The sequence below is a fragment of the Vespula pensylvanica genome, chromosome 25, assembly GCF_014466175.1.
Source record: "Vespula pensylvanica isolate Volc-1 chromosome 25, ASM1446617v1, whole genome shotgun sequence".
NCBI classification, from domain to species: Eukaryota; Metazoa; Arthropoda; class Insecta; order Hymenoptera; family Vespidae; genus Vespula; species Vespula pensylvanica.
In genome coordinates this window covers 567,217-592,216 of record NC_057709.1, presented here as the reverse complement: position 1 = coordinate 592,216, position 25,000 = coordinate 567,217, and the positions used below count along the sequence as shown (strand labels likewise).

The following is a 25,000-nucleotide window of genomic DNA, read 5'->3' as shown; positions in this document are numbered from 1 at the left end:
CAAAATGGATGACAAACGTCCATATTGAAAATCGTACGTTTTTAAGATGGACGTCAAACGGCCATATTGAAAACTTAATATTATCTTTCTTTCTCTCTCTTCCTTTGTGATTTGGTTTACGAGAAAAAAAATTAATAAAAAAAAAAGAAAAAAGAAAAGAACGGGCTCAATCGTAATAATAACTCTTACACGCATACATACATACGTACATACATACATACATGCTCGCATATTTTTCTTAACTAATATTGAATTATACCTAATCATAGATTACATAAAACTCTTTACAACTTTTCACTTAAATTTACATATTTTTATGTATATTATATATATATATATATATATATATATATATATATATATATATATATACATATATTCGTTTGGTGCATAGAATCGTGCACGAGTAAAAAAATTACAATGGATGGAGTAGTGGGGGAGGGAGAGTGAAGGTGCGCTGTTTGGGCAGTTAGATAATAGACCAATAAGATAATAGAATGAAGATCAAAACAGAAAAAAACAAAATGGTCAAAAGAAAAAAAATAATATAAGACAGAAAAAAATCATTTAATTAATTAATTTCAATTAACGAAGAACGAAGATAAATTAATAGATAGCTGGGGTTAAATTCTAATCTACGAACAAAAATTTTCAATTTTTTCAAAATGGAGTCTCGTGTTATCTCTCTCTATCTCTATCTCTCTTCCTTCTCAAAAGAGATGAATCTAAGCACATTTTTCGATCGTTATGTTAGAAAGACGAAAGAATCATTGTATTTATTTATTTATTTATTTATTTTATTTTATTTTATTTCTCTAATTGTCGTTTTTTTTTCATCAGGAGATCAAGCGCGACCGAGCGACCGAACGTCGCCTTTTAATAATTATGATAATAATAATTATAATAATTATAATAATAATCATAATTGTTATAATAATAATAATAATAAAAATAGTAATAATAATAATAATAATAATAATAATAATAATAATAATAATAATAATAATAATAATAATAATAAATTACATATGTCGATATTTTCTTGTTGAGTAATCACGAGAAAAAAAGGAAAAACAAAAGGAGATATTACATCTAAAGAAAAACGATGTGCACGTGGTTGATTGATTGATTGATTGATTGATTAATTAATTAAAAAAATAGTGCAATGGGAAAAAAAGAAAAGTAAACAAGATGGTTTCTTTTTTTTTTGCTTTTTTAGATTAAGTCGACCGATCGGCTCGCGATCGCGCCACAAAAAAAATAATACACATACGTTGCTCTGTCTGTATATGTGTGTTTGTGTGTGTGCTTGTGAGAATACTTGAAATTAAAAAACAAGAAAAGAAAAGGAAAAAAAGTCAAAAGAAAACAAAAGAAAACCAAAGAAAAATTCGAAGAATAAAAAAGATAGAGGATATCGCCTGTAGGACCTAACCTCTCTTTCTCTCCTTCTTTTTTTTTCTTTCTTTTTTCTTTTTCCATTTTGTTGTCTATTTGTTATATTGGCAGTGCCTTTTTTCTCTTTCCTTCTCTCTTGTTCTCTCTCTCTTTTTAATATTTATTTATCAACGAAGTTCTTACAAAGGACTTGGCAGTTTATTGAAGGCTCCTTTTAACAAGAAAAAAAAAAGAAAGAGAAAGAAAAAGGTACATTAAGTGAAAAAAATTAGTCGATGGGTTAAATAAATAAATTAAAGTTAAACAAAAAAAAAAGACAAAACAGTAAATCAAAGGAAGGAGAAAATTGTTTGTCACAGGAATTTATTTCTACGAGAACAAAACGACAAAATGGCGCGAAAGAAAACAGCGCCATTTTTTTTCTTTTTCATTTTCTGAAAAATCTCTATCTATATATATATATATATATATATATATATATATATACATACATACATACATATATATTTCCCTCTCTTTCTATCATATCCGTACGTATATATATATATATATATATATATATATATATATATATACATAGAAATAGAGAGTACACGTATGATAAAGCTACTGTGCTCAGTCCCCAACTGGCAGTGCGCGTTTTTTTTCTCTTTTTTGTTTTTCTTTTTTATGTGGCAGTGACGCGTTACTTTTAATAATGAGAAAAAAGGAGAAAATAACAAAATATATATATATATATATATATATATATATATATATGTACATACAATTAAAAGAATTTGTGAAAAAAGAAAGAAAAAAAAAAGAAAAAGGGGAATGAAAAGAAACCGAAAAAATTTGTCCCCCCTTTTTCTCTCCGTCCCTGAGAGAGGTGAGTGATATATCAAAAGAGAAAAAAAAAAAAGAGAGAAAAAGGGCGTTTGAACACGATGCACCCTTTTCTCTTCCATTAAATTTTATATTTCCTTCGATCTTGTTTCTTCGTTTTCTTTTCTTTTCTTTTTTTCTTTTTCTTTCTTTTTCGTTTCTCTCTTCTTCGTATATTTTTTTTTGCCTTTTCTTTTTTTCCCTTTTTTTTCTTTTTTTCAGAATTCAACCAAAAATACGTCTTACCAAAAATTTCATGAATTTCTTACGTGCGCGTAATGTTGCGTGTAAGCGTGTACGTGTACACAACAGTTTTTTTGTGTATTGTATATGTGTTAATTTTTTGTTAAATATATTTTTCAACTATACATACATACACACATACATACATTAATACATACATACATACATACATACAGACATACGTACATACGTACATACATACATACATATATATATGTATGTATGTATATATATGTACGTGTAAAGTTTTGTTCTAATATTTTTATGTGTATAGATTTGTATGTATATGTATATGTGTGTGTGTGTTGAGATCTATCTATACAATTATTAATAATTATTTAATATCCCTTTCTCTTTCTTTCTCTCTCTCACTGTCTCTCATTCTCTCATTCTCTCATTCTCTCATTCTCTCATTCTCTCTCTCTCTCTCTCTCTCTCTCTCTCTCTCTCTCTCTCTCTCTTTTTCGAATCTGTTCAAGATAGCAGAAAACGACCTACACGAATAATGATTAATTAATTTCGACTAATTATTTACATAATTAGGGCCTCCAATATGCGCTATGCGTTCGGCTCTATGCGAAGGTATAATAACTAATTTCTAAATTTTTTCGTTAATAATATATTTATATACAAAGAATATAGCCGGCCATCTTTAAATCGTCATCGAAACGTAAATTATTCTCTGGGAGGCCCCATGAACTTATTAGAAAAGAAAGAAAGAAAAAAAAGAAAGAAGAAGTAGAAATAAAAAGGAAAATTTACTTTTCACGTTTGTGTACGTGGAAAGAAAGGAAAAGAAAAAAAAAAACTTGTCATCGTCATGGGGCACGGATAAAAAATTGAAATTCGAAAAAGGGCAGAAGAGACAAAAATTATCTCGCCCAAAAAAGAAGAAAACAATAAAGAGAAGAAAGAGAGAAAAGACCAAAAAAAAAGGAAAGAAATCGCGCGTGAAATTTCGCGATAATTATAGGGGATGAATGGGGTGAGTGGTGGATGGCAGGTGAGTAGATTACGAGGTGGGTCGCATATACGATCGATCGTAATAATTTTCTAATAATTAATAACTAATAATAATTACTAATAATAATTAATAATTAATAATAATAATAATAATGATGATAATAATAATAATAGTAGTAATAATAATAATAATAATAATAATAATAATAATAATAATAATAATAATAATAATAATAATGATTAAATCGTCTGTATTTTGTTCGCGACTCGTTTAGTTAAACCCCTAAAAAACTTTCTTAATTTATACACGAAATTGGCAGTGTTTCTTAGCTGGCGTGTGTGTGAGTGTGTTTGTTGTGTATACGTTTGTTCATGTATTTTATTAGATGTGTGTATGTGTGCGTGTGTTATACACACACACATACGTTTTTTTTATCTCACACATTCTTTCTCTCTCCCTCTTACTTTTTCTCTCTCTTTTTTTCATTTCACACATAACTGTACAAATGGTCTAACTTCTACATAATTAATTATACGCATGTATGCATGTGTACGTGTATATCTGTCTATATGTGTGCCTGTCTGTGTATTTTTTTTTTCTTTTTCTTCTTCGTCTTCCTCTCTTTTCTTTTCCTCTTCTTTCTTTTTATACGTCATCACGTTTCTCCATATTGTTGGTGGACCTATAGTGAAAATAGTGATCATATCCAACTTGAAATTTTTTGTCTCTCTCTCTTTCTTTTTATTTTATTTTTAATCCCTCTCTCTCTCTCTCTCTCTCTCTCTCTCTCTCTCTCTCTCTCTCTCTCTCTCTCTCTCTCTCTCTCTCATTGTGGTCTTCATATTCATTTTTGTTCTTTCTTTTTTTTTCCTTTCTCCAATAGCCCATTTCTAACCCACCCCTTGCCCATTCAAAAATCGAAAACTCTATTCCGCGTCGAACCACGGTTCTCTCTTTTTTTTTTCTTTTGTCTTTTTTTCATTCACTTTTTTTCCTCGAAAAATTCTACTAATTCTCCCATGGTAAATTTGAAAACACAGCCATCGTAAATCTTACCCCGATTACGGGAAGGTAACAGCTCGTAATAGGTTTTAAACTCGTACAGCATGACGTGTGTGCTCTCTCTATCTATCATCATCGTCATCATCATTATCATCATCATCATCATCATCATCATTATTATCATCATCATTATCATCATTATTAGCATCATCATCATTATCATCTTCATTTTCCTCATCATCGTCATCATCATCATATCATCCATTATCATCATCGTCGTCATCATCATTATTATTATTATTATTATTATCATTATTATTATTATTATTATTATTATTATTATTATTATTATTATTAGTATTAGTATTAGTATTATTATATTTATTATTATTAATATTAATATTATTAATATTATTATAATTATAATTATAATTATTATAATTATTATTATTATTATTATCATTATTTATTATTTATTATTATCATTATCAGCGACTCACCATCATGCTGAACGAGACTCAGCAAGAAGAAAGATAAAAATAGGCGACTGTGAAGTAATCGAGAAGTATTTTCAAACCGGACAACATTTAATTCCATCCATCTCACCCCCCAAAAAAAATTATTCATCCACCACCCAACCCTTCCAGGTATACTTGACGATATTGCTTATTTGGTTGATTTTTAGTATGCTTTTTGAATGTTTAAGAGATTCAAGATGATACAAAATTAACAAGAAAGAAAAAAAATGGATTATTGATCCTCAATCCAATTGTTGATTATTCGTGTAGAAAAATAAAAATAAAAAAATAAGAATCGAGTATACCTTTTAGGTTCCATACAATTTTTGTTTTCCTTTTCTTCTCTTACTTTCTTTTTTTTTTTTCTTTTTCTTTCTGTCACTCTCTTTTTTTCTTTTCAATATTCTTTTTCGGTTCATATCTTCGTCGTTTACTTCAATTTTGTACATATGTATAGATTTGAATTTCTCGATAGAAACCGTTTGTTGGCGTTACGAGTCGTCCGATTATATTCTATTCTTACTATTTCTTATTTCCTCTCATTTCTTTTTCCAACCCCTTATTCTTTGTTTTGCGTTATTAAAAAATCTTTCCATCCTTCTTTTTTCTTTTCGCGTTCTTTCCTAATCTATTCGCCGAGCACTATTCAGCCTTATTTCAAAGAGACTGTCAGAAAATCCTGCGTACAGGAAAGTAAAACGGGCAGAACAGACCTTTCGTCCATTTTGTTTTTTTTTCTTCTTTTATTTTATGTTTTTAATATTCCTCTATCTCTAGCTCTTTCTTTCTTTTCATTCATCTCATTAGAACTTGCTTCATCACTCACCCCCAATCAACCAATCTACTCAGTTCAAAAAAAAAAAGAAATTTGTTTTGTTCTCAGGAAATATCTACTATGTTGATATTGATCATCATCATCATTATCATCATCGTCATTATTATCATCTTCAGCATCATCGTAATCATTGTCGTCATCGTCGTCATCGTCATCATTATCATTATCATTATCATTATCATTAATCATTATCATCGGTTCATCGGTTCGTCGGTTTCAATTCATTCATTCGTTCATTTTATTTTATTCATTCTTTTTCTTCCTCTTCTCCCGCCATTTTCTTTTTTCATATATATATATATATTTCCGCCGTTGTCAGTTTCTACCGAGTCGAAAGATCGAGGTAGATCAAATGCAATATCATTTGTTTTCTTCTTCCTTTCTTTTTCTTTTTTTCTCTTCTTTTTTGTTCATTTCTTTTCCCCAGTTACAATTACAGAGTTAACAATTGGTCGTTAATTTATTAAATATAGATTGAGACGATGGTTCGTTATTTGTTTCGTATGTGTAAAGAAAAAAAAAAAAAAAAGAAAGAAAGAAAAAAAGAAAGAAAGAAAAAGAAAAGAAAAAGAAAAAAAGAGAAAAAATTTATATACATATATACATACACATATATATATACATATATATACATATACATATACATATATATAAATAGTCGTGTGGTAGTATTATAGCTGTGATGGTAGTTTAGATAGTAATAGTAGTAGTAACAATAGTAGTAGTAGCAGTAGAGTAGTAGTAGTATAGATAGTAGTAGTAGTAGTAGTAGTAGTAGTAGTAGTAGTAGTAGTAGTAGTAGTAGTAGTAGTAGTAGTAGTAGTAGTAGTAGTAGTAATAGTAGTAGTAGTAGTAATAGTAGTAGTAGCAGTAGTAGTAGCAGTAATAGTAGTAGTAGTTAGTAGTAGTAGTAACAGTGCCCGGAAGTGCCAAGGGGCCGGGTGTTAGATATTAATTGATTCCTAAGGCCACCAGAGTGATTATCTCCTTATATTTTCTTCCATTTTTATTTTCTTCTTTTTCATTTTTCTCTTCTCTCTCTTTCTCGTTAACTAATTTCGTCGCCATAATAATACTTTTTCTCTATCTGTCTCTCTCCCTTTCTTTCTTTTTCTATCACTTATATTCAACATTTCTTGTTTCATTTGATATTAAACATTTTATCATCGATCATCGATCATCATCATCATTGATCATAAATGATCGATCATCATCATTGATCACAGATCATCGATCATTATCATTGATCATAAATCATCGATCATCATCATTGATCACAGATCATAGATCATCATCGATCATTATCATCGATCATCATCGTCTTCATCCCATTTTTGCTCGAATGACGGTGTAGTACAAAACGTATCCACGGTGAGGCACTTATGAGGCCCAAGCCCAGCTCTTCCGAGGCCGCTTTTGTCTATCTTTCAATATGTCTGTCTCTCTTTCTCTCTCTCCTTCTCTTTCTCTTTCTCTTTCTCTCTCTATGTATGTGTGTATATGTATATACGTGTATATGTGCATGCGTGTGTATGTACGTACGTGTGTATATGTGTGAGTCTCTTAAAAAAAGATAAAGAGACTCTCACTATCTTTCTCTCTTTCTCTCTCTCTCTCTCACTCTCTCTCTCTCTCTCTCTCTCTCTCTCTCTCTCTCTCTCTCACTCTCTCTCTTTCTCGAACAGGTAAAACGAGCTACATCCTTATATTCTTCAACGATGATTCATGATTCATCATACATGAGATCTAAGAAAGGATTTCTTCTTATTTAGGCTAAATATATTAGAATGTATTTTCTTCCTCTTCTTTTTCTTCTCCTTCTTCCTTCTTTCTTCTTCTTCTTTCTTCTTCTTGTTCGTTAGGGTAAATCGTTACTATTGCTCTCCGAGTTTCTTGTACTGCGGAATCAGCAGCTTTGGTCATCTGATTCGAATCTTCATTCGTTCGTCTAACATCGGTCGTTTCCGCGGCATCATATTCCAGGTTGTCCAATAATATTTTATCACTATCCAGGCTCCTTTTCATTAAACCATCATTACACATTTATCTGGACATATTCCGGTCCATGTGTTTATTTGTCATATCTCTATTCTCTCCTTCTCTCTCTCTCTCTCTCTCTCTCTCTCTCTCTCTCTCTCTCTCTCCTTCTCTCTCTCTTTCTCAGTCGTCTTTATTGGCCTCGAATAATCCTCATAACGAGACATTATCACGAATTCTTAACTGGTTTTCGACGTTGTTTAACTCTTGTTATAGGTGGTATACCACCGCACATTGCTGGGTATAACGCTAGACTAACTTCGTCAGGATTTTTTCCAGCTAATTTACGTATCCCTACGTGTTTTGTGCTTTGTACTTCAGATTCTAATACCCATTCGTCCGGTTCTCTGTAAAAATGGAATGAAGAAAGAATTGATTAGAAGGTTATGTTCGATCGAAAAGGTTATGTCCTGTTTTTTTTTTCTTTTTTTTTTAAATTCCTTTTCTTTGATACGATTATTGAAGTAAACTGATGTACAATGAAAAGGACGAAAAAAAAAAAACACTTACATGTCCTGAGGATACCATCGTAGCAGGACTTTGATCTTCCCATCCATTTCTACTCTTCTTGCTAATACCTAAAAAAAAGAAACCACGTAAGACCAAGCCCAACCCAATGATAATTATTATCAAAGTTTATTAACAATTATATATATTTTGTTGAGTATTCGACTTACTTGACTAGTTAGGGCCATCGAGTCACCAGGCGTCTCGGCTAACCGGCCTTGCGTTCTTGACTTAGCCAGCTCCAATAATCTATGTTGAAGACCTTCCATGACTCCAGAATCGAAATAATCAAAAAGTCGTGCTATGAAAGGGGAAAATGAAACAAAAAAAAAAAGAAAAACATTATCAACAAGCAATCCTTTTCGTTCTTGCCAATTTTGCCTCGAAGAACAAAAAAACAGAAAGTCATGATGATTATTTTCAGAAAAAAAAATAAATAAATAAATTTTTTTTTTGTTCGTACGAATCAAATCACTTTTTGTTTATTTACCAGACCATGGTTGTCTTCTGTATCTCAATCTCTTTCCATTTCTCCTAACGAGTTTTCCACCGTTTTCGCAACTCCTTCTACCGCTGCTACTACTTGTTTCAGGCTGATTGAAATGACCATTGACGTGCCTCTCCAAGGTCGTCTGTAAAATAATTTCAATAAGAAATTTGTATCAAGGTCGTTTCATAATTCGGCATTTTCCAGAGATAACCTCATCCAAAAAAAAAGATATTATTTAAAGGGCCCAACTTGAAATTTGTTTTTTGGTATTTGTTTTCCTTACAAGCTTCCAAAGAAAAATTTCGCGAGCAGAGAAGATTTTTTATCAACGACGATGATTTTTAGCTCTGCGGAATGGACGAAGATAACAATGGTAGCAACAGCAACAACAAAAACAACAAGGACAACAACAATAACGACAGTCCCTAACTTTATGAACCTGGAATGCTTTATTTTGTACATCGGATGACAAGGTTTCAGTTGTCACTGGAAAATACCAACATCTCAGGAACTTGTCGGGAATCACCAGGGACAATTCGGACCAAAGACTTCTCTTCCACCTTCCAGATTTATCTTTTGATTATGGAACAATTTTTGTTATTGATCGTAATCAACAAATTTAATTTTATGGATAAATAAGTTAGGTATAATTTATATTCCGCAGTTAATTTTGCAAATCGAACATTAATAATGACGATACTGATACCGTACAACAACAGTACAGTGTATACCAAATAGAGTGAACTAGTTAGCCAATCTGAACATGAACACTTATTTCTTTTTTCAAATAATAATCACGAATTTCTAAAGATCACTTCTGCGTTAGGATAAACACATTCAACGAGAGTGAATGATGGGGGTGGGGGGTGGATTATTGTTAAAGAAAGTCTTTGTCCTTTTGTTGTTGGTGTATCTGGTCTGACATTTGTTCTCTTTTTTTTTCAACGTAAAATACATTACCCAAGAAGATAATCAGAGGTGGTTGAGTGGAGGGAATATGAAGGTATAAAAAGATACAATTGAAAAACGATACACACACACACACACACACACACACACAGACAGACAGACAGACAGACTGACAGACATGCATCGTCTGACCAGGATGTTTTCCCATCGTGTATGGACATCATGATATTCGGATGAACAGAGAACACAGGTTAAACATATTATTAGTACGTGTTTCGTTTTAAATGTTTTCTTCTAATTCAACATTCATTTTTTATCTTTGTTCCTGCGGGTCTGTTCAAAAAAGATACACGAATGGCCTAGAAAAAAGTGAATGGTGTCCTCCATGAAGAGTTCGTTTTTTTTTGAGATTCCACGTTCGTCATCATTGTTTTTTTCACTATCATTGAAACACGAAAGGACATTTGTTGATATATTTTCGAATATTCCCGCGAAGAGAATCAGTACTGGTCTTCCAAAGAAAATTTACAATAAACTCCATACAATCATTTTTCAAGAAACGATCAAGAAGTGATTTAAAAAACAAAACAAAAAGAATAGACCAGAAGTAGTAAAGGAGAGACTTTTGTAAAAGAGTCTTCCTTTAGAAGAGAACAATTAAAAAGATGAAACAAATATTTGTAATCGTGTCAACCAACATATGCATATACCTACCAACGCAAAATTAACGACCCCATTTAATACTCCCAAAAATTAAAAATAATCCCAGCGGACGTGTTTATACCTGTGAACTAAATCTACTGCCGCATCCATCGACGATACAACGAAAAGGTTTGTTTCCACCATGTGAAAGGACATGTCTTTCCAGCCATCTTCTCGAACAGGACGTTCTACCTTGCACCTTACAACCTAACCAATGACAGACGAAATTGTCTCCACCGGTTTGGGTATTGATATGAGCGACCTGATTGAAAATAATTAATAATAATAATCCGAAAGAAAATAACCTGCGGAATGGATAATGATCAATTACCAACCTGCAAATGTTCAAGAAGACCGGTGCTAGACTCGAAACTAGCTTCGCATTTGTCCCATCGACAAATGCCACTGTCAGTTGGCTGAGACCTATCCTTTTCGGGTGCCCTGGCTGGGAAACGTATCGTTGTAGGTGCGGATAATATTGGAGAAAGTGGATGATGATGCGTTTTCGATTCGCTGCTCCTCGATGAGGAATCCTCTTCCTCCTCTTCTACATCTTCTTCATCGGCTACCGATGATGACGATATCTTCGTCTGACAGTTATCATTTTCAATTGGCGATAACCTCGACAATGGATCCTGACTGTTCTGGGAACGTATGGTGCCGATCAAATTGTTACAACCATTCGTTAAATTATTGTTCTCGTTAACGTGCGCTTTAGAGGAAAGGATGCAACCCTTAAAATCGTTTGTTGCTGAAGGATTAGCTGTTGGGTTGTTAGACGGCGGTGAACACGTTTTCATTGGGTTCGGACTTGCTTCCGAGATAAGCCTATAAAACAAAATTGTTTTGATCATCAAGAATTTTATTAATAACCTTTTTTTTTTTTTAGAAAATGTTACCTGAGCGAGGATATCTTGCAGGGTGGTATATTTTTAAGAACATCGTTCGATATAGGCAAACTTGGCAGGGGTTTCGTTAATTTTTTCTCCATTTTAACATTGGCCCTAGGTACAATAACGGTAGGTGTCTTTTTGTTAGGCGGCGGCGGCGACATATTGACAGTTCGAACCTCCCAATCGTTGGTAGCTGTTGTCGTACGAGGATTTGATGGAACAGTACCGAGGTATTTGGCTAAGCCACCTTTGTTCCTTTGCACGGTAGGTGGCCTTCGAAATTCCGTGGTAGATTTAGCAACCAGTACCGACATTGTTTCCGACGTCTTCTTAAGCTTTACGAACGTATCAACAAAATTAATAAATAACCACCAACAACAACAACAACAACAACAATGATGATGATGATGATGATGAACGAAATATTAATTAATATCAAAAATGTGGTAAACTCACTTTTGGTTGTTGCGGTTTAATCTGAGTTTTAAAATATTCCGTTATCTTTCCTTGGGACGAGGATTCGTTATGGTGTATAACACCAACTGGCTTGTTACTGTTTGCCTTTGATGATCCACGGGAAGTTGGATCAGCTGCTCCGGACCTCGGCAATGTTCCTGCTTCTGGCTCACCTTTCAGTCTCTTGTAAGTTGAACAAGCGGTTGCCGCCAATGGCGGGGTCCAAGGCCACTGGGGCCTGGTACCCAATTGCGAGGACGGCGCCAGCTTGGGCAAACTTGGTAATGGACTTGCCGATGCTCCTCTTATTGCTACACCCTCGTCGCTACTTGTACTACACGGTGAGCCTGGCTCGGTTATGTCACTTGTACCGCTACTGCTACACTCCCCGCACGAAACCGCAACTCCGCTGATATGAAAAATAACAAACAAACGAACGAATGAATTGATAAATTAGAAAAATTTTATCCAATATTTATATCCAATATGTGTCTATGTATAGGGATTGATTAATAATAAATAATTTGGGTCGAATGATGGTACTCTGGTTTAAGTTCGCGTTTTTCTTTTCGTTTTAGTTTTTAGCTTCTTTTGCTTTCGTTATCACTTTGTCATTTTGAAATCAGGCTTAAATCGGTTTTGTTGAAAAAATTGAAAATATCGTTTTGCCTGCTCTAGGGTGCGGATTGGGAAGGCTTACAGGAAATTGCACGATCACGTTCTCTGGGTAATCCCATTAGACCAACTGGGATAACCTAATTATGGGGCCAGACATTTCCAATTGGCTTGCAATGACTTTCTCTCTCTCTCTCTCTCTCTCTCTCTCTCTCTCTCTCTCTCTCTCTCTCTCTCTCTCTCTCTCTCTCTCTCTCTCTCTATCTATCTATCTATCTATCTATCTATCTATCTCTCTCTTTCTCTCTCTTTCGCTTAGTGCTGCTGTTGCTGCTGCTGTTGTTGTTTCCTAGCCTTCGGGTAATATCCTGTTTCTTTTTCTTTTTTTTTTTCCTTTTTGTTTCTTTTCACAGATTTATGGTCTAATCCAAAAAAAGAGCCCTTGGGCTGCTCGGCAACAACAGCGAAAAAAGAAAGAGGGAGGGAGACGAACCTCGATCCTAATTGATCGAACCATTTACTTTTGACTTAACCACCTTATAATGTTATAAAATTAAAAGTTTAGGATCAAAAATTTCATATCGTTTTTATCAAATAATTTTCTTTTCTTTTTTTTTTTTTTTGTAGAATTTAAAAAATTTTTTGTGAAATAAGAAATACAAAAAAAAAGTTATGCATTTCGTAATCGATCTCACTTATAATAATTTATTATTTATAGTAATATATACCTTTCATATAATTTATATAATATAAAGAAATATATATATATATATATATATACACATACTCGATTTATTACTCGACAGAAAGAACTCTATCGCAAAATAATGAAACCGAATGACGAATAATTCACCAAAAAATAAACAATAAATAATAACAATAATAACAAAGAAAATAATAAATAATAAATAAACAACTATCACGTATAACAATGAGAACAATTTTTTTCTCTCCAAATGAAACTATCGATCGAAGATAGACCATGAACGAACGGTAATAACCATAATGAAAAAAAAAGAGAGAGAGAGAGAGAAAAATAAAAAGAAGGGAGAAAAATAAAGAGAGAGGGAGAGAGAGAGAGAGAAAGAGAGAGAGAGAAAGAGAGAGAGAGAGGGAAAATCGATCTTCCATCTCACTTTAGCAGACTGGTGCAGATATTTTAAGATCAGCAGCTACACGATGTTTTGCGCTCGCGCATACACGTATAATATACACGCACACGTACTCACTCTTACATATCAACCTATACACACATACATACACACGCCATATATATATGTATACATACAAGTACGACGTCACGGTGAGAGAAAGACACTGACCTTTCCACATTACGATTCCGACATTGCGTTTACGCAACGACGCACTTCACCGCGCGACCAGCAAGGGGAAAGTGCGCCAGCGCGCACAAGAGAGAGAGAGAGAGAGAGGGAGAGAGAGAGAGAGAGGGAGACAGGGAGAGAGAGAGAGAGATAGAGAGATAGATAAAACATTCATTAAAGCTGCACCGGAAGAATCCTCAACCTCGATGACCCCGAAATTTAATGATAATTAATTTGGACACAGTAGTTGTTCTTTTTCTTCCTCTTTTCTTTTTGCTTGCTTGTTTGTTTCTTAACCTTCATTTTTCTTTTCTTTTCTTTTTTTTTTTTTTTTTTTGAAACATCCTTTCGATTTTAATAAGACAGAAAAATATATATAAATATGTATACACGTGTGTGTTTTATATATTGCATTTTATACATACGTATGTGTAATAGTTTTGTATTATTTAATTAAAATTATGATATGTATAGTATTATTTAAGAGAGAGAGAGAGAGAGAGAAAAACAGGAAAGGAGGTAGAGTATGTGTACTATATATATATATATATATATATATATATATATATATAATATCTATTTAATTTTAATAATATATAAAAGAAAGAAAAAGATATATATATATATATAAAAGAGAGAGAGAGAGAGAGAGAAAGAGAGAGAGAGATTCATTGAACGTGCGAAAGGTCAAGAAACGCGATCAACCTCGTTCGAAACACGAGATGAATTTGAAATGGGCCAACGTGACGTTCCCCCCTAACAAACCTAACTGGGCAATTATCAAATGACTATCCCTATCCCTCCCTCTCTCTCTCTCTCTCTCTCTCTCTCTCTCTCTCTCTCTCTCTCTATTTCTGTCCGTCTATGTATCTATATATCTATTTATCTATCTATCCTATCACTTTCATTAGAAATTGCATTTACCATAAATGAAGACGCTCTTCGAACTTATTATTATTATTATTATTATTATTATTATTATTATTATTATTATTATTATTATTATCATCATCATCATCAAAAGAAAAAAAAAAACACACATAAACAAATAAAAAAAAAGTGCCAACTCCTGCAACAAATGCATCCCTAAAGTATCGACGATTTTTATTAATCTTTTTCTATTATAATTTTTTGTTCGACACAGTAGAAAAAAAAGGTGTTAAAGAAAGAAATATCCACCCTCGCGCAACACTCTCGATCCAAGAAAAGATCTCATTTTTCAAAAAAACGAAAAGACAAATAAAAAAAAGAAGAAAATGGTTTCACTTTTTTATCTTTTCTCTCTCTCTTTTTTTTTTTTTTTGAGAAAAATTGTTCCAACCTTGCAGGTGGCTCCTCTATACGGAGATGCACCGAAGCTACGAGACCCTCTCTTTCTCTTTCTCTCTCTCTTTTTCTCTTTCTCTTTCTCTCTCTTCTCTCACGCCCTCTCTCTTTCCTCTTACTAACACACGCTCACCCATCTCTCTCTATCTCTCTTTCTCTATCCGTATTCGATCTACCTCTTTCCTCCCTCTCACTATACAGCTAGAGTACACTTTACTCTCTTCAATACACTCTCTCATATTCTCTTTCTCTTTCTTACACACCTACATACATACATATACAGATGCGTAACACCCTCGTTCCCTATTTCTATCTCTCTCTTTCTCTCTCTCTCTCTCTCTCTCTCTCTCTCTCTCTCTCTCTCTCTCTCTCTCTCTCTCTCTCTCTCTCTCTCTCTCTTACACATTCCCCATATTTCCTTCTCCCTTTATGGTACACTACTCTCCGGCTTGTACGATCCTCTATTGTTGCACTCACTCTACCAATTTCCCTCTTCCACCTTCCCCCTCCACTACCAACTGTCTTTCTCATCCCCACGCCCTTTTTCATCCCCACCAACCAATCCATGTATTTTCTCTCCTCCCAGATCTCTCATCCTAGCCTTCTTCCTCTTCCTCGCTCTTTCTTTCTCTCTTTTTCTCCACTCTCTATATTCTATCTTTCTCTAGCTCTATCTTTTAACACTTTTCCCATACCTATATTTGTCAACGCACTTATGGTTTACTCTATCTATCTATGTATCTATCTATCTATCTGTCTATCTATGGTTTTATTAATTGCATTTCTAACAAATTGCATTTTCGACAAACTACATTTTTCGATTAATAACAACACGCGGAATGTGATACTGCTCGTTGAATCACTTTTTTTTTTTTTATACTCGAGAGCAAGAGGAAAATGTAAAATGTAATAGTACAGTGTCGTACAAAAAGTGGTATATTTAAAATACAGTGCACTGTTGTAAATTATAGTCTTGCATCGATTTTTTAATATTGTAATTTAATATTGAAAAAGTACTATGCGGAATGTAATACTAATCGAAAAAGTTCTTTTTAGTGTATTAGAAAAGACGTGTGAGAGAGAAAGAGAGAAAATGTAATACTACAGTGTTTCAATTTGCGTATTAAAATACATTGGTACGTAACTCTGTAATGTTTAAACTTGTGTATTAAAATAAAGTATAACGTAACACTGGAGGCTTTAAAGTTTCTTTTTTTTTTTTTTTCAATATACGGTATAATGTAACTGCAGTAGTAGTGCTGCACTTAAACATTTCTATCCTTCTCTCTCTTTCTCATACTGTCGTTCTCTGTGTTTCTCTCTGTTCTCTCTTTGTCTGGCACAGGACGGCGGAAATGCATGCTCACCTAAATACCTTGAGTTATATTCACAGCCAGAAACTAGAGAGCACTGCTGAAACTCAACGGATAACGACTACGTGTCTATATGTGTATCCATGTTAATTCGTTTGAAATGTAATAGAAATGAAGAAAGAACGAGAAAGAGAAGAGAGAGGGAGAGAGAGAAGAAAACAGATAGAAAAGAAAAAATTTATAATAACCCTAAGATAATTCTCGTTCTCAACTATATAATTTTTACTTCGACAAGTTCTTTAATAGTTTATGTATATGTACATGTAATTCTTATATATGTGCGTGTATATGGAAAACTCATGACTAGCAATTTTCAAAGTAATTGCTAAAGGGTAAGTTTTGATTACTATCTAGGACGTTATTCATCCCTATTGGGGTAGGACGGACGAGCACCCTTCCTCTCATAAAAAAATTCTATCTTCTTTATTTCTCCTTTTCTCTCTCTCTCTCTCTCTCTCTCTCTCTCTCTCTCTTTTTAATACTCGTTTTTAGAAATAAATAATTTTTCTTCCGACCATTTCGTTTTTTTTTGTTTTGTTTTTTACTATTTTTTCTTTCTTTTTTATCGATAAAAAATCAGGGAATTCTTCGGCTGTGAACGGCCATCTTTGAACAAATATGGCTGATCTTAGTTAACCTAATCGTCATTAAGAAGTATCTCACAAATCTAACTAAAATCTAATTCCATTTAAATAATGAATCCAATTTAACAATACTACATTTAAACAATACCAATTTATAATTGGTAATGTTTAAAAGAAAAACAAAACTGTTAATCGAACAATTATTTTACAGTTTAATTTTATAAATAATATTTCGATCGACGTAATAGGATTTTCTAAGGTAGAACGCGGCCATCTTGAAAATAACCTCTCTCGATCTATCCCATGCCATTTCTCTTTTCCTTCGCGTTCTTGCCTTTCCTTTCTTGCGTTTCCCTACGCCCTTCGTCCTCGAGAAAAAAAAAGAAAAAAGAAAAAAGGCAGAGACGGGTTTCTCTCTCTCTCTCTCTTTCTTCCTCTCTTCCCTTTCGCACCGGTCGATTCCCATCAATTTCGTTAAATTTTTCATCGAAAGCCAGGACTCGAAGCTCAGCCTTGGTAATCCTGTCGAGACCTTTTCCTTTTCTCTTTTTTCTTTACGTCGGGAGACGAAGGGTAATCCTTTTTTTATATATCTTTTTTATTTATTTATTCTACTCGACCAACCCTAATCTAATATTCCTATCATATTTACTACAAATTTACAAAAAAAAATATATATATATATAAATATAATTAATAATTTATATATTATATTATTTATCGAAAACTATTCTTTATTATTTCCTAACAATTGCAAACTGATAATAACAATAACAACAATAGTAATAATACTATATGCTTTATATAAAAAAACAATCAATAATAATAATAACAACAACAATACGCAATCCTTTTAATAAATTAAAAATAATAATAATAATAATAATAATAATAATATTAACAATGACAACAAACGATAACAACAGCAACAGCGTATAATGCTTTTAGTAAATTAAAAAAGGAATAATAATAACAATAATAATAGTAATACATAAAAATGTATTAATATTTCAGTACGATATGAGAACTGTGGTCAGAATGCGGAAAAATTTTATTGGACGTCCTCCATGTTGGGACCGATCGATAAATCGAACTTTCTTCCGAAGCTTTTGGCAGGGAAGATCGAGGCCAGATTATATGATTTGGCACAGAACATTCTCGTCCATCCTGGACACGTTCGATAACTGACCTACACTCACTCCTTTCATTCTCGACGTGGTCACGCGAGCTTGCGTACGCACAATAACACACACACACCTATACACAGAGAATTTCTACCCTTTTATTCTGAAAATGTATTCGTTCATATTCGCGATATGGTACAAAGTACACATTCCCACCCTCACTCAACCCCCTTTCACCCCCTTTCACCCAGCCTGTCCGATTATCGAGGGTTCGATTTCAACGTTCTGTTTTTGATTTCATTAAAAAAATAATAAAATAAAATAAAATAATAATAATATTAATAATAATAATAATAATAAAAGTAATGAAATCTGAATTTTGTTACGGATTTTTTTTTATACACAATGTTTTGCTCGTTCTTATGAAAAAATAATAAAGAAACGAAAAAGGAGGAAAGAAAGAAATTTTGGAACTCTGAAATAGTTCACTTTTCTACTGCTAATTTTTTATTTCTTTTTATTGAGAACAAATAAAATAGATAAGTAATGTGAAATTTGTTTCATTTCTCGTAATAGAATTGTCTGTTAATCGATTTAATATTCGTTGAAAAATATATGTAGAAATTCGTTCATTTATATTAAACAACGCCATGTTCGGTGTAATTTCGAAAATAATATCGAACATTTCTTCATTCTACTTTACAAAAATTGTAGGATTACTTTTCATCGAAAAAACAAAAAGAAAAAAAAAGTCAAAAATTCAATTCAGTTTCATTCAAGCGCGCAAAAAAAAGCATTCAATTCGGTTTGGTTTCGTTTAGAGTAAAAAAAAATTTGTTCCTCTCTTGCATTGAATTGGAATAATAAAAAAAAAGAAAAAAAAAAAAAAAGGAACAAAAGCGAGAAATACGTTCATATCTTATCTACGACACCTTTAAACTTTCATTTTGAATAAAAGGATCAAAATCAGTAGAAATGAGTGGCGCAACGGGGGGTTCGAGAAGGAAAAAAATCCAAGAAGATTGGCAGAAGGTCGAGGTTATTTGCTGGGAAATTGCGAGACGGAGAGAAGGTTCATCGAAGCTAGGTGGAAGAAGGGATGGATGGGGTGCTGGAAAACTTTGATAAAGGAAAAAAAGGAGGGAGGGTTCAAAGAAGGCTAAGGAGCTACTGAAAAGGTTTCCGATGTTACTTTTCTATATTCCCTGTCAACGAAATCTCAATTTTATCGATCGAATAAAAAATATTCAATTTTAAAAAAAATATCTCAACACATACACACTCTTCTTTAAGTTCATCACGCATCATATATACTATCCCCTATAAAAAATAAAAAAAAAAAAGTTTCAATATATGTGTGCGTGTGTGCGTGTTGAAATTTATGAATGTATAAAAAAAAATATATATATATATAATCTTTAATCTTTATATATTCAATAAATCAAATAAATCTTGAATCAAAATTTGGTCGAGTGTTTTAAATCAAAGATTAAACAAAATAAAAAATCAAAGTTTCGTAGGTTCGAATCTTGGCAGATCATTTTTTAAATTAATGTTAAATTTTCAAAACGAAATCGGGTTTTTTTCAAACGATAGAAAATGTAGGGTTGAAATTTGAATGTCTGAAGGGTTCAAAAACCTTCTTGAAAGGTTTTTTCGATTACTACTTCGCATGGATCGAAAACTTTTATGGGATGATGGTCGATTAATCAGCGAACTGTATTTATCGATCAAAAAATGCTAATGAGAACCTGCTTTTTTTTCTTCTAATTTTTCTTTTTATTACTATTATTGTTGTTGTTATAGTTAATTGATGATATTTCAATGTGTGCAGGTTGAACAGCTGCCAGCTTGTAAAACAATCCCGTTGCCTGCGGGTACAATTTAAACGTCATTATCGCGACCAATAAACAATGATACCACTAGCCACTCTCCCTCTCCCCTCATCTCTCTCTTACATACACACACACGTATTCATACATAGACAGAATAGAAGGTACTTGGCAAAGCTTTTGTGATAGAGCCCATTTGAACGATTCATTTTTTAAAGGATCAAAGAAAGATTATGATTGAGAGAGTAAAACTCGATTCGATTGTTAATTTTGTTCTTCGATTCTCCATAATGATTTTCTATGAGGAAAAAAAGAGAGAGAGAGACAGAGAGATATATGTATAATAGATTGCAGATCCATTCTCTCGTGTTTAATTGTAGTTGTAAAAATTTAAAGATAAAATGTACGATCGATAATAATCACTGAAAACGATTATTAAAATAAAGTATGTTGAAAAGGTTTTATTTAATTAAAAAAAAATTTATATACTTAATGTGAATTTTTGTTAATGAAACTATAAAGTCACTGATGTAACAATGTCAGAAATAGCCCCACCCAAAATAATATTTTTCGAAAAAGTAAATAAACACTACTTGCGTAAATTACACACACACATATGTATGTATATAAGAATAGAGAGGAGTCAAAGGTTATACATAAAGTATCGATAATCGATATAGACATACACACACATATGCACACACATACACACACAATTGTATTTGATCTAATGAAAGGCTATAATATAAGGATGTATGATATTGGTGGTTTTAACATACCCAAGCACATTTTGCTTATTAATCTAATATATGATGGCTAACGATATATAGAGGTTCGTTTCGATGATATACGCCTGTAACCGATCGACGAGATGGCAATTAATTATGTCTGCTTGAGTGAAACCGAACCACTATATCATCCGTCCCATCCATTTATCTATATATATATATATATATATATATATATATATATATATATATATCATTGTCTTATTCAAGTCAGATTATCGTCCAAAAATTAAATACTATTCCTTCTCTTATCAATTTACGATTATTCCAGATTAATCTGTTAAGTGACGTTAAACTATGAAAAAATTAATTTGATAGAGAAGAATATACTAAGAAAAAAAGTTTAACAAACCATATTGGCCATATTGGATCAAAAAAGTAAAAAAAAAGATAAGTAAGTAAATAAAAAAAGTATAATATAATTTATTTTCAAACGAAACGATCGTTACCCTTCGTATATACTATACTCTAAGGCGATCTAAAAGGGAGAAAAACATATCTATATATATATATATATATATATATATATATATATATAGTGATATTTTTTTGAATTTGTTTCAATATGTCGTATAATTTTTAGAAATAGATTAAATATCCAACATTGTTAAATTTCTAAGTATTAGAAAGTTAACGACAAATAATGAGACATTACTCGAGATAAAAAATTCTCTCTCTTTTTCTTCGTCTATTTTTTTTTTCATCCTACGAGCGATTTTTTTTTTCTTTAGTAATTTTTTTTAAACATAAATGATACTTCAGGAACACCCTGTATAAAAGTACAACGAGAAACTTAATCTCCTCAAAGTTTAGCCCCATTCTCGAGACATACATGATTGACAGGTATTTCCTTTTGGTTTTCTTCTTTACGTTTTTTTTTTTTTTTTTTTTCTTTATTATTTTTCCTTTTTGGCAAATATATATTATACTTCTTCCTACGCCATAGAGGAAAGAGAAAGTTAATGATCATGTGGGATGGATATCACCTACATCTACACCATAAAACTTTTATCTTTTCTATGGTCTTATAGTTAAAACCACTTGGAGATTATTTTTTTTTTTTAAATATAAGATTCAAGAAAAATTTTGTTAAAAAGAAATTCAACAAAAAGATAGATAGATAGAGAAAGAGATAGATAGATAGATAGAAAGAGAGAGAGAAAGATTATTAATATGAATCTGAAGAGAAGGACAATAAATAAGTGTCCATCTATGCATTTATGTATTTATCTATGTATATATATGTATGTATGTATGTATGTATGTATGTATGTGGATATGTATATGGATGGTATATCCTTGACATACTTAATCTCATTCATCGTTGAAAATAATTCTTCCTTAGTCTCTGGATTCATCTTGAGAATATTGAGAATAAGACTAGTCAAGAAAATTCTTCTTTAGTTCACAATTGCATCATCAGCAATATCAAGCAATATATATATATATATATATATATATATATATATATATATATATAACGCATATAATTTCCTTTCTTCTTTCTCTCTTTCTCTCTCCTACATACATATTTAAATGAAACAGACAGTGATATAGATCTCATTTTCATTAGAAACGTACATACACACATACATGGATATATATATATATGTAATTGTTTATATATTTATATATATGTATGAATATATAATTTTATATATAATTTTAATATAATTTTATGAAATTATTAATTATTTATTTTAATATTATTAATAGTTTTTACCAATAACTATTATAGTTAATAGTTATTATTATTAGTATTATCGAAAACCATACACACACACATACACACAGACATATATCGGTTTACAAATCTTCACCTTCGTTTTTCATCACACGAAAAGCTGTGAGTTCTGAAAAGTATCAACTTTCGAATCTCTGGGGTTCTTTTAAGCGTATATGGTAAAGGTGTTACTTGAGAAGAAGAAGAAGAAGTAGAAGTAGAAGAAGAAGAAGAAGTAAAGAAAGAGAAGTAGAGGAAGAAAGAGAAAAAAGAAGTTGAGAGAAGGTCCAAGGTTTTCTTCGTTGGTGGCTAAAAATCGACCGAAGTAATTGTATAATCCCCTTAACAACAACAACAACAACAACAACGACGACGACGACAAAACAAATAAAAATTATTCCAGAAATAATTTACAAAAAAAAATATATATATATATATATTCCTCGACATTGAACTAATTTCAATTCAAACTTAAACAATTAAATAAAAATAAAATGGAAATTCAAATAAAAAAGAAAATCGATACAAAATCAATTAAAATAAACAATCTCGATAATACTCAATGACCCAACGAAAAACTCTATCCATATACCATTAAATCAGCTTCCACAAATTTATAGGAAGAAGAAAAATTTTCCAACGAAAAACGAATACTATAAACGACCTCGACTTAAAAGTATTAAAACTTTCCAATCAGCTGTTTGTTCCTATTATCCGACCCTTAAAAATTTCTAACCATCCCTCAAAAGAAAGAAAGAAAGAAAAATGGAGAAAAGAGAGAAAAAGAAAAAAACAACAAAAATATTCTTAGGAAAATGACGTTCTTAGGATAATAACGGTGTGTGAGAGTAAGAGAGAAAGAGAGAGAAAAAGATTAAGGGTCGAGATAGGGATCATAAAGGATTTATAATTTTATGGTTGTACCTGTCTTAAGGATAAGGTTGAGAGGGTACTCGTTTACACGAGAGAGCCTGCTGCAAACTACTGTTACTTTCACGGAACTGTCATAACGGACTATCCTTGGCTTGGTGTACAATAGCAACTCCTCCTTCGATGGTTTATTACACAGGAGTGAGAGACAGAGATAGAAATATATATATATATATATATATATATATATAGCGTAGGAGAACAGGTATTCTCTCTTTCTCTCTCTTTCTTTAAATCTATCTATCTATCTATCTCTTTCTCACTTTCTCATTTATCATCTTTCGACTCACTCATAAATTCGACTTGACCAACGTCAAAACTTTTTTCTCTCTCTCTCTCTCTCTCTTTCTGTCTTTCTGTAGATTGACAGACACATTTTCTATGATGATCCTAACGTACCGTTAGAGGACGTATCTTCTCTCTGATTTGTTGCAAAAAAAAAAAAACAAAGATTTTCCTTGAAGAATCACCCCACAGAAGCAAATTCGTTTCATTCCAATTATCACGGCCATATTCGATTTTAAAAGGAGGAACAAGAAAATTGTTTAAAAGTGACATCTGATCAAATAATGTGATGGATGATATGAACTTGGAATTTCCGTTCGTTTTGGTATTCTTGAGAAAATTTGTTAATCGGAAAATTTAATAAATTTTATCAATATAACTCCTGTGAATTCTTTTTCTTTTATAATTTATCTTAAACAACTTAATTCAACTATTTTCAGAAATTCCTCAGTAAATTCACGAAATGACAGAATGCAACAGTCGTTGTATCAGCTGATAGAAAAATTCTTCAAGTTAACAAATGAAAAAGATGTACTTGTAAAATATAGGGATACACAACTTCGTCCTTCGAAGGATATATAAAGTAATATTAAACTTTTAAAAAATTTCTAAAGTTGAATTAAAGAGTAAGGAGAAAAGGGAGGAAACGAAAAGATAGAAGAAAAAAAGAAAAAAGAAAAGAAAAGAAAAATTAGGGATGGAACAAAAGGTCGACGAAAGGACAACTATAGTTATTTCCTTCGAGTCCCATAGGAAATCAGAAATCCGATTGACCAATGTAATCCGAAATTTCGTTTTCCTGAAGAATTGTAAATGGGGGTGTGTATCGAGTTTGTAATTTTTTTCTTTTTTCTTTTTTCTTTTTTAAAAAATTAATTATGAGAGATAATTATTCTTGTTTAAAGAAAAAATAAATAAATAAATAAATAAACAAAAGCTCATAACGGGATAGCAATAAATATTTAAGTAAAATTTCGTTATTGGAAAAATGCAAAATATTTTTTACGAGACCGATAAGGAAAAAAAAACACACACACACAAATAAATAAATAAATCAATCAGACAGCGTCGTTCGGTAAAATTGAATCTTCTGAATTATGCTAATACTAATATTTATGATAAATTTATTGATCGACTAGAGTCATTTTTCAAAATTTTATTACCGAGCAATGAAAAATAATATTTTCTTTTTCTTTTTTTCTTTTTTACGAGAAGGAAGTGAAGAAAGAAAGAAGACGAATACGATCGTAAATAAAAATAAATAAACGTAAGTATCC

At 31.8% G+C, this 25,000-nt stretch overlaps 1 protein-coding gene across 2 annotated transcripts in view; it reads right to left on the bottom strand.

The window, feature by feature from the left end:
* LOC122637323 (zinc finger protein jing homolog) overlaps nucleotides 1–25,000 on the bottom strand; it is a 109,780-nt gene that overhangs the window by 1,743 nt on the left and 83,037 nt on the right. Inside the window, exons 2-9 of one of the 2 annotated variants that reach the window (XM_043829368.1) lie at nucleotides 11,822–12,230; nucleotides 11,372–11,700; nucleotides 10,808–11,300; nucleotides 10,555–10,734; nucleotides 8,862–9,003; nucleotides 8,542–8,672; nucleotides 8,375–8,442; nucleotides 7,449–8,211 (exon numbers count right to left, since the gene is read on the bottom strand). In XM_043829368.1, coding sequence (XP_043685303.1) covers nucleotides 8,034–8,211; nucleotides 8,375–8,442; nucleotides 8,542–8,672; nucleotides 8,862–9,003; nucleotides 10,555–10,734; nucleotides 10,808–11,300; nucleotides 11,372–11,700; nucleotides 11,822–12,230 — 1,930 coding nt within the window. In that variant the 3' untranslated portion in view covers nucleotides 7,449–8,033. Of the gene's footprint in view, nucleotides 1–7,448; nucleotides 8,212–8,374; nucleotides 8,443–8,541; nucleotides 8,673–8,861; nucleotides 9,004–9,637; nucleotides 10,045–10,460; nucleotides 10,735–10,807; nucleotides 11,301–11,371; nucleotides 11,701–11,821; nucleotides 12,231–25,000 lie in introns of those variants that run through there. The other variant, XM_043829369.1, reaches the window with a different exon arrangement.